Here is a 10,043-nt window from a genome sequence, read left to right on the forward strand (position 1 = left end):
TGTCAATCTCACACCCTTGTACATGATAGAGTCCAATGGCAACATTGCATTCTTGCTAATCTTGAAACCTAAAAACTATTAAATCTAGTGAATTTTAAATGAGATATGAAATTCTACTTTCCCCATGTGAAGTTTGATGAGGTTGAACCACTCACAAACATCTTGAACAATTATTCATAATGTTAAAAAAATTAAATAATTTTGTTTGAAAGTAAACAACATTGTAAGTCTTAATTTAAGAATTTAATGTTATTATTATTTTTTTAACGAAAACGGTTATACTTTGTATTAAAAGAAAGTCAAAGCTTCTGGCTAGTTACATTCAGAGAGCCCAAGAACCGGCTGTCCTCAATAGATAGATAAACTAATATTGTGACCCTAATGTTCTGGATCTTCTTAACTCCATTAGATGAGTCGATTTCCCGAATTTCCCCAAGCTTGTGGATACAGACAAACTGCTGAAGTAAAAGACAGTAGAACATGAGAAACAGAATTAAGGGATTGGATCCCAATCTTCAACCCCATCTCTTATCCGAATGCCAACAGGAAGGAGGACAACTTTGTTAGCTTCTGCATCCGCTTCCTTATTATTTTGCCGAAGAACGTGGAAAAAGTTCACCTGAAGAAAGGAGCCAACTAGCTTTCTTATTTTGGTAACCACTCTTGCTAGCCGAAAGTCACGAGGGGACGTGTTATCCATGAGAATTCGAATCAAGGATTGGGAGTCACCAAGAATAATGGCTTTCTCAATACCAAGATCCTGTAAATGCTTTAGGCCCTGCAACAGGGCCATGGCCTCTGCTTGCATGTTGGTACTATGACCCAAACCCCAGGCATACCTGTTCTCTATGCTGCCATCTGCATTCCTGATGACACCTCCAGCCCCAACAATCCCCGGATTGCCTTTGGCAGCCCCATCAAAAAACAAGGAGGAGCTAGCACGCTTTTGGAGCCACATGTGGAATTCGCCCTCAGCAAGCCTGATCTGCCAGTCTTTCCTAATGTTGTACTGTCTCTCATCATCAGAATACTGGAGACCAAGCTTGCTCCCCCACGCCAGTTCTTGAGGACTTAGATTTTTATTCTCCAGCTTCTCAAACTTCTCACCGAGAGATTCCTTGAGCAGGCCGTTGGCTTTTGACAAAACAAGCTTACCCTTCTGCGCTTTCTCTTGAAAAATTCTGTGATTGTGCTCAATCCAGATGTGCCAGAAAATGAATTTCGGATAGGCCAGCCAGGCTGCCTTGAACCAATTGTTCTTGGGGAACTTCTTGGGATAGAGGTGAGCCCAATCGGCAAAGAAGCCAGTAATAGAGTTGGGCAGAGTAACAGTGGATCCCCATGGGGAAATCGCTTCTGCCCAAATACTTTTGGCGAACCTGCATTCTATCAATAAATGAGAGGCATTTTCCTCGTTTTCCAGGCAAAGGGCGCATCTGGAAGGGCCCAGGAAGCCTTTCTTCTTAAGCCTGTCATCTGTTAGAATGCTGTTGTGACACAATAACCAGTTGAAGAAATCGATTTTTGGCACACACTTCTGCCTCCAAAGTCCTCTCCAAGTCGCAGGGCAGCAAGGAACATGGGGAATTTTTTTGAGCTGTGCATAGCCTTGCGCAACTGTGTAAGAACCAGTTTGAGAGCCCCAGCCTCTCTTATCTTGTTTTCTGATATTAATCGGGCTCATTCCTTTCAGCTTAGTCAGCAGAAATGACCACTCCTGATCTAGAGCAATCGGCATTTGAGGTTTCTTCCAGCCTGCCCACGCATTGTCCTTCCAACTAGAAATATCCCACAAAGTTTTGATGTCGTTGTTCAACATCCAGCTTCGAAGCTCAGCGAGCTCTTGGACACCACCTAATGGTTCTTCATTCATAATTTTATCGTTCCAGATATTGATGAGCTTGCCATTACCCGGGATCCAAAAGGAATGCTTTTGTATCAGAGGTAAGGCCTGCATGCAAAGCCTGTGAATTTGAGAACCTTTAATGGTGGGGGTGAGATCATCCAAGCTTCGTAACCTCTGACCCCTGAAATATTTCTTCCATAGCGCCTTTTGAGCCCAGCCCGGTTTCGGGGCTATTTGTCTCCACAGAATCTTAGCCCCCATAGCGATATTTTGTGTCCTCAGGTCCTTGAAGTTCAGACCTCCTTCTAGCAGAGGCTTAGAAACTTTGTCCCAACTGACTAGGGGGATCTTCCTGTCATTTTGCTTGCCGCCCTTCCAAAAAAACCTTCGAATCCACTCCTCCATCTTCTTGAGAATGCTGGTGGGAGCCAACATGGCCGAGAATTGGAAGATAGGCAGGCTGGTCAGAACAGACTTAATAAGCACTGTCTTCCCAGCAAGATTCAGCCACGAGAAACCCCAAGACTGAATTTTATTCTTGAATTTCTCAACCATTGGGAGCCAATCTTTGCTAGAGTGACTCCTTTGGAAGATAGGAAGGCCCAAATAGATGAAAGAATTCCAACTAGCAGAGCTAGCGAAGCCCAAACATCTGGATATTGAGGAGAGATCGTTGTTGGAGATATTCCAGCCATAGAAATGGCATTTCCCTTCATTTAGTTTACTGCCTGAAGTACCACAGAAGTCGTCCAACACTTTCCTGAATCTGGAGGCAGAGTATACGGAGGCAGCACCCAGTAGAAGAGAATCATCAGCGAACAATGCATGATTAATCCTAAGACCCATAATCTCTTGATCCACCTGACACTTTTCTAAATAAAAACTCAGAACTGAAGCTTGCAAAACAAAAAGAAGAGGAGAAAGAGGGCAGCCCTGGCGCAACCCTCTAGAGGCTTTAAAGAACTCCGTTGCTCTTCCATTCACCAGAGGGGCAATCCAGGGCTCAGAGATGCAAGCCTGGACCCATCTAATAAACTCCTGACCAAACCCAAACTTGTGCATCACATCAAAGAGGAAATTGTGACGAACTCGATCAAACACATTAGCTAGGTCCAGCTTGACCACCATACCTTTTTCTTTCCGCTGCAAACTAGAATGAATAGCCTCTTGCACGAGGATTATGTTGTCCATGATCTGCCTACCCTGAATGAACCCCCCTTGATTTTCAGGTATAATGGAGGGCAAGAGGACCTTCAATCTGTTGGCAATCACCTTTGTTATGAGCTTGTAACCAATGTTGCATAGCGAAATCGGACGAAACCTGTTAAAAGTGTTGGCTCCCTTCTCCTTTGGGATGAGGGCGAGAAAGGCAGAATTTGTGCTGCCTCCAATTTTCTGGTAGTTTTGAGATTTTAAAACCATTCTATGCAGGTCCTTCTTCACTATTTGCCAACAGACTTGGATGAATCTGGCTGTGAAGCCATCCGGACCCGGAGCTTTGTCTGGCTCCATTTCATAGAGCGCAACCTTTATTTCTTTTCTGGTAACTTTAGCTTCCAGCTGATGATTCATACTTAAAGAGATCTTGGAGGGGATAACATCCAAGAACCTTGTGTCCTGACTCATAACCTCGACTTCACTGTAGAGTTTCTCAAAATGGGAGAAGGCAGCCCCTTTGATACTTGTGAAATCCTTGTGGGTAACAAGATCTTCCTTTATTTCAGATATTGTGTTAAAGGACCTTCTAGCTTGGGCTTGCTTGTGGAAGAAGGAGGTATTCCTGTCTCCCGCTTTCAACCACAGACTATGGGATTTCTGTCTCCAATATTCTTCCTCTTGCAAGCAAGCTTTGTGGAATTTTTGCTGCAGGTTTCCTTCTTTGGCTATAGAATCCTCTGAGGGGTCCTCCTCTTCCATTTGCAGTTGGTGCTTCTCGAGGGAGGCATGGGCCATCTTCCTTTCATCAGCCGGATTGGGAAGAGTTTTAGCCCAGCTCTTTAGAACAACCTTTACTCTTCTTAATTTTTCCTCCCATACAAAGAAAGGAGACCCTGTGACAGGCTGATTCCAGCTTTCTTTAACCTTATCCATAAAGTCTGAGTGCTTAATCCATAAAGGACTGAATCGAAAAGGTATGGGCCCAAAATTTCTGTGTGCTGAGAGCTCCAACCTTATGGGTTTATGATCCGAAATGCTGCATGGCAGAATGAGCATCCTAGCTTCTAAACCAAGGAGAAGATAGGAACTTTGAACAAGGAATCTATCTAATCATGTAGCAATATGGCCAGGACCCATTCTTTTATTTGACCAAGTATACTTACCTTTCAAGGGCTTGATGTCGAGCAGATCCCAATCTTGCATGATGTCCTCCACCCATTCCCTCGCTGGATCCCTTACTATGCTGCCACCTCTCTTCTCGGAAGAGCTTAAAGTTATATTCAGATCCCCTGCGATGATAATATTTCCCAGAGTTTCTTCCTCAGCCATGAGTTTGATTGAGTCCCAACACTGCTTCTTTTCCCTTGCATTTACCGGCACATAAACATTAAAAAGGCTAAAGGTCTCCCTTGTTTCTCGGCTTATGAATTGCATAAGCTGCCAGTGAGTATTTTGCTTTCCATTGACCAATTCCAACTTGGCTTCATTCCAGAGAGCTCCCAGCCCTCCCGATGCTCCTCGGGCTGAGACAGCCTGCCCTCCACTTTTTCTCCAAAGATTCCTGCTTACTTGGAGGAAGATCTTCTCCTCCAACTTAGTCTCCTAGATCAGTAGGATATCTGGGGTTTCTATCCTAATCAAGCTTCGCATAGCTTCTTCTTTTTGCTTGCTCCCCAACCCCCTGCAATTCCAGGAGACAATATTCATTATTTACCTTTCTGAGATTGGGTGGCCCCTTTGGGGCCTTATCCTTGACTTCTTGTAATCTTTGGTGTTTTTGCTAGAAGCTTCTCCAACGTTGGTTGACTGCCTTGGAGCTTGTCTTTATATGTTTCTCGCTCTCTTTTTTCCCGGTCAGACTTCCTTCCTCTTGTCGATCTGCGGGACAATGTTTGGGAGTCACCTATTTCTCCTTCCTCCTCAGATTCTTCTGAATCTTGTTCTTCCTCTTCCATCTCTGTAGCCTTTCCCTTAGGGCTTACTGCTGCACTCTCGCCTTGCCTGGAGTTTTCGAGGATCTCTTTCTCATTTGCCTCCTTCTGCTGCTGTTCTGTTTCTTGCACTTCAATTGAGGCTGAGGAAAGGGGGGCGAACGCATTCTCTTGTGCCTTTGGATGTTGTCCTTGGCCACTAGAAGAAGGCTGCTGCCCTTTTCCCTTTGTAGCTCCAGGAGGGTTTGAGGGTTTGGGGTTAGCCCTTGATCTTTTGACCTGCTTCCATCCTTCTTCCTTACCTTGCACCGCCTCTTCATTTTTGGTACAGTTCTTGGCAAAGTGTCCATATTCCTGACACTTGCGGCACTTGAAAGGAAGCTGCTCATAGTCAAGTTTTTGCACATGAGTCCAACTCCCTACATTTATCTTTATAGCCTCCGGCAGCCCCACTTCTAGATCCACTTCGACACAGATCCTAGCGTAGTCATATTGATCCTTAGTACTTGTTCAATCTATGAATTTGCCCAGCGCGTTGCCTATATGTTGGAGGGAATCCCAGTTCCAACAATGTATAGGAAGATTCAGAAGTCTTACCCAAACTGGAACTGCCGACGGAACATCTTCAGCTGGATCAAAGTCGGGAGTCCATCTGTTCAAATAGAGACCTTGAGGGCCCATTCCTGAAGATTAGATCCTTGTCTTCTTTTGAAATAAACTCGAACAAAAAATAGCCTCGCCCTAGAAAATACGAGGTGACACTTTGCTTGATTAACGGTCTCCAGTTCCTGCAGATCCAGGCTTCCGTGGCTTTGGGAGAAGGCCAAAGGCCAGTGAACTATCCTACCAGGGCCCTCTCCGCCATTGACAAAGCTACCTTGATCGGCCCCTCCGGAGGAAGGGAGACCTCTGGTATATTTTCCAGTTTTTTTACAAACTTCGAAGCAATCGATTTTTTCTTGGCTAGCATCGAAGCCAGAAGGGTCTTGAATGCAGCATCTTCAGCAGTAGGGGAGGACAGTAGGAAGAAGGGGGGAGCCTAGGATGAGCCCAACTCATCCATCGCAGAGGAGACACAGCGCTAACACGGCTAACCAGCCCGTGAGTGCACACACCAGGTTGCAGAGCTCGGGAAAGCGGGGAAAAACTAGAATTTAATGTTATTAATGATAACCAAAGTGACAAATTCTAGAAATTAAATATTCCATTAACTAAATTTTATGAAACATTATTAAACTTCATTTGCTTATATTGAACTAGTGGAATGAAATTTAAATTTTGACACTAAAACATTCTTTAACCATGAGATTTGAGCTCTATGAAAGTCCATGAATGAAATCAATACTTGGTGATGCACTACTCAATATTTACTTAATCATCCTAAGGAACTTAGTTTTGAATGTTGCATTTTTAACCAATTGAATTGCTTGACTAATAAATTTTTAGTTATGATTTCTAATTTCTAGGGTTAGATATAGCTTTCACAAACCACAAACCCACTTGAATTACGATCGTAAACAACTCCCCTCTACATTTTATGTCGTTGGTCTTTATACCCATTTTTTTAATTTGTCGTTGGTCTTTATACCCATTTTTTAATGTAGTGGATACCCCTTTTTTTTTGTTACTTGCCTCATGTAGGCTTTTGATAGTCTTTTACAACATGTGAAACACAACAATTTTGTTCTTTATAGCGTAATTGGTAGTATATATACTTGGAATTTCCTTTTAATATGTATTGTTTAATGTGACTATGATGTTATTGTTTTTCTTTTAAATGTAAAATTATCAGAATTTTTCTTAGATCTTCTTTTAAAGAAAATTTAATGGTTCTTGATTTCCATTTTTGGGAAAATATCAAAAATTCTTTCAAAAAATGAGACAACACCAATATAAATTATGCATATCAAAATAATTTAATCTAGAATAGAAATAACATATATCATTTTGTTTTGTTGTAGAGATCAATTTTGTTACACATAAATTTAGATGTACAAGATATAAGAGGACATCAAAAGATTTGTAAGAATTGTCTATTTTTATGTTTTTATTCAAATGAATCACAATATTATTGTTATTTTTCATGTATCTCTATATATGCACCAATGTAAAAGTGAGAAAACACAACGTAAAGAAGATAAAAAACTTGTGAAATGAACAAAAACATCATTGAAAGATGTTTTCTGTTGAAGATTTGCACAATTCATATTGAAAATTTTAAAGTTGAAGCATTGCGAAATTTTTTAGGAAGTGTGTCTAGATTGGAATTGTCTCTCACACACTCAATGATTATTTATACATCTAAGATACAAAGAACACTCCATGATATTTAATAAGTTAAACATTAAGATTTCACAAGATCATTCCTTTTACAAGTAATTTTTGTCTTCAAGTTTTTGTTTGACATGAAATTTTTCATTTTTTATTGATATTTGTTTTTGGCCTTACACAAGAATGTTTGTGTCAAATTGTGACAACATGGAAGCAATACTAATTTACATTATAAATTATTTAGTGCTTATTGCTATTAAAATATCATTGATCACTTATTCACATAGATTATCTAAAGCATTACACCACACTTAATAAGCTAGGCATCAAAGTTTATAGGATCATTTATTTTAGAAATTGAATCTATTTTTTTTTTCACTTTTTTTTTTTTTTTGTTAAAATGAAGGCTTTAAATTTCCATTGATGTTCATTTTTGGCTTTAGCGAAAGAGATTTGAGTCAAATTGTGACATTGTTGACATAATATTAATTTAGTTCATAAAATAGTTTAGTATTCACAATTATTTAGATATCACTTCTTATCATTATCATAAGTATCATTTATTAGAAACTATATATAAATATGAAATATGGTCTAATATAATACATTTATTCTTTCGTACCAACTTAGAAGGTTGATATAAATATTTATGTAAGATGAAAAAATTAAGGGTGTATGCCATCCACTCTAATAATTGAAGTTATGAGGGGAATTGTTCAAAAATGTTATAAGAGTATATTTAAAAAAAATTAACTATTTAATAGTAACCATTTTTAATAATAAAAATAACAAGGGAAAGTCTCATCCTTTGTTTTTAAAAGAGTGGTATTTTACTTGTAACAAACAAGATTGTCTATTGTAAATTGGAAGAATTAAACATTGCATTTATTTTTGTTAAATATCAATATTATCATTATGAAAATTGCAAATTAATATTAACCAATGTAAATGAAAAACATCAATGATAACTCATAAAAAAACACTTGCCACGTGCCCTTAGAAATGCCCGTACATATAAAAAACACTTGCCATGTGCCCTTAGAAATGCTTGTACATATACATGCACATGACATGTTTCCTTGAGTAGGTAGTGTCTAATTTGAATACATATAAGATAATTTGCTAGGGAGATAGTACATAATTTGCCATTGGGATAAAACATTTAATTAACATTATATTATTGCACTTTTTTCCACTTCAAATATGAATATTTGATTAAAATCATTTGCTTTAAAAGTTATTTTGGATTAATAATGTAGAAGCCGTAATTAATATTTGTATATTTGCTTTCACTTTGATCAATATAACATAAATACTTAAACTAATATTTTTTTATCGCTTTTAATTTTGAGATAATGAGTTTCTATCATATACACCATGTTTCTCATTGGATTGATATAATGTTAAATCCAAGATTAATACTTGTATTTTTCAGTGATTTTCTCTTTCACACATTAAAACTTGTGCTATATCATTTCTCCTTGAACTAATATAATAAAAAATAATTAAAATTTGGATAGAATCTTGAAATTGGTTTATTAGCATTGTGAAACACCACAACTAAACACATTGTCTAATTCTTTAAAATTTCAATCACAACTTAGGAAACACACACACACACACACACACACACACACACACACACACACACACACACACACACATATATATATATAGTTGATTAAAAATATGTTAGATGAGGGATGCTCTATAGTGCCATGATGAAAACTAGGCCATGTTGTGCAATACAATTGAAGTGTGTTGATAGAGGGACATGCCGCCCCATTAAGAAAACGTAGCAAGAGTTAGTGATAGTTGGAGTCTCATTTATGCCACACATGTCATTTATTTGAGTGTTATGAGCCTAGTAATGCACAAAGGTGTTTTAGCATTACAATTTTAAATATGCACATTTGAATATAGGCCAAGTTATGTAACAGTGATGGACCATGTTCATTATTTGAGTGTTATGAGGCTATGAATTTAGAGAAATCTAATCTCTTAATTTCTTGGAAAGTAACAACTTGTTTGGTTTTTCTCTCTTGTATTGATTTTTGGTGAGCATCACGAAACTAAAAATAATCTAAACTAGACATATTGCAAACATAGTTCTAAAATATAGTTAACACTCCCATGTGCTCAAATTTCACCTAGATACACACTTTAGTTCCATATATGTAAGAGAAGACAAGAATTTTGGCTAGTCCTCCACTTAAGCTAAGGCTTTCCTCTTATGCATCTCTATTGATGGTCACTAATTCATCATTATTTTCCAGTGTAATGTGTCAAAATTTATAATTGGAAGTGTCTTTGACAATATATTATTTGATGAGAAATTAGCCATTGTCCTAATGCCAATATTCCATACTCTGGAAGTTAGCAAGGTCCATCATCTTAACAATGCCACAAAATTGATCACTTGCACTTACATGTAATCAACAAAAGTAGATTGAATGCATTTTATATTGTCACTATCTTAAACAAGAAAAAAATACCCCATGGTGCCTTCAATAAATACTCAAAAAGACCCATTGAGAAGAGTAGAAATATGTGACATTTACCAAGATTTTCCTGAGTTTCTTTGTGGGTAGTGATGTTCTTTTCAATTACTCATAATTATCTTAGTGAGCAATTAATCAGGTGTGCACTTAAATTGTCAATCTAAGGTTCATTTGGAACTTGCAAATTGCTATGCATGATATATGCTAGTGTGATAAGTTGTGTGTTACGAAGTTGTAGTAATATTAAGGTTGTCATAGTGCAAGATAAAGATGCTTTCACAGGTTATTGATATGAATAAACAAATGACATTTGTAGGAAATAAAGTACTCTTGCAG

The 10,043-nt window shown here is 38.2% G+C and overlaps 1 protein-coding gene across 1 annotated transcript; it reads right to left on the reverse strand.

Annotated features, from left to right (window-relative positions):
- Positions 1-493: 493 nt before the first annotated feature.
- On the reverse strand, positions 494-5,616 carry LOC149146070 (uncharacterized). Its single transcript, XM_089452647.1, has 4 exons — positions 5,533-5,616; positions 4,987-5,316; positions 4,168-4,606; positions 494-3,942 (listed from the first exon to the last, which is right to left on the reverse strand). The coding sequence occupies exons 1-4, from the start codon at positions 5,614-5,616 to the stop codon at positions 494-496; spliced, it is 4,302 nt and encodes a 1,433-aa protein (XP_089308773.1).
- Positions 5,617-10,043: the final 4,427 nt, after the last annotated feature.

Source organism: Pinus tabuliformis, chromosome X (assembly GCF_031772625.1).
Source record: "Pinus tabuliformis cultivar Carrire ecotype Pingquan chromosome X, CPIR1, whole genome shotgun sequence".
Classification (NCBI taxonomy): Eukaryota; Viridiplantae; Streptophyta; class Pinopsida; order Pinales; family Pinaceae; genus Pinus; species Pinus tabuliformis.

Coding starts and splice junctions, on each gene's coding strand:
- LOC149146070 (XM_089452647.1), bottom strand. CDS start 5,616: ATGGGCCCTCAAGGTCTCTATTTGAACAGATGGACTCCCGACTTTGAT. Junction 5,317..5,532: donor CGTCGGCAGTTCCAGTTTGG/GTAAGACTTCTG, acceptor GACTATGAGCAG/CTTCCTTTCAAGTGCCGCAA. Junction 3,943..4,167: donor CGACATCAAGCCCTTGAAAG/GTAAGTATACTT, acceptor TTAAGCACTCAG/ACTTTATGGATAAGGTTAAA.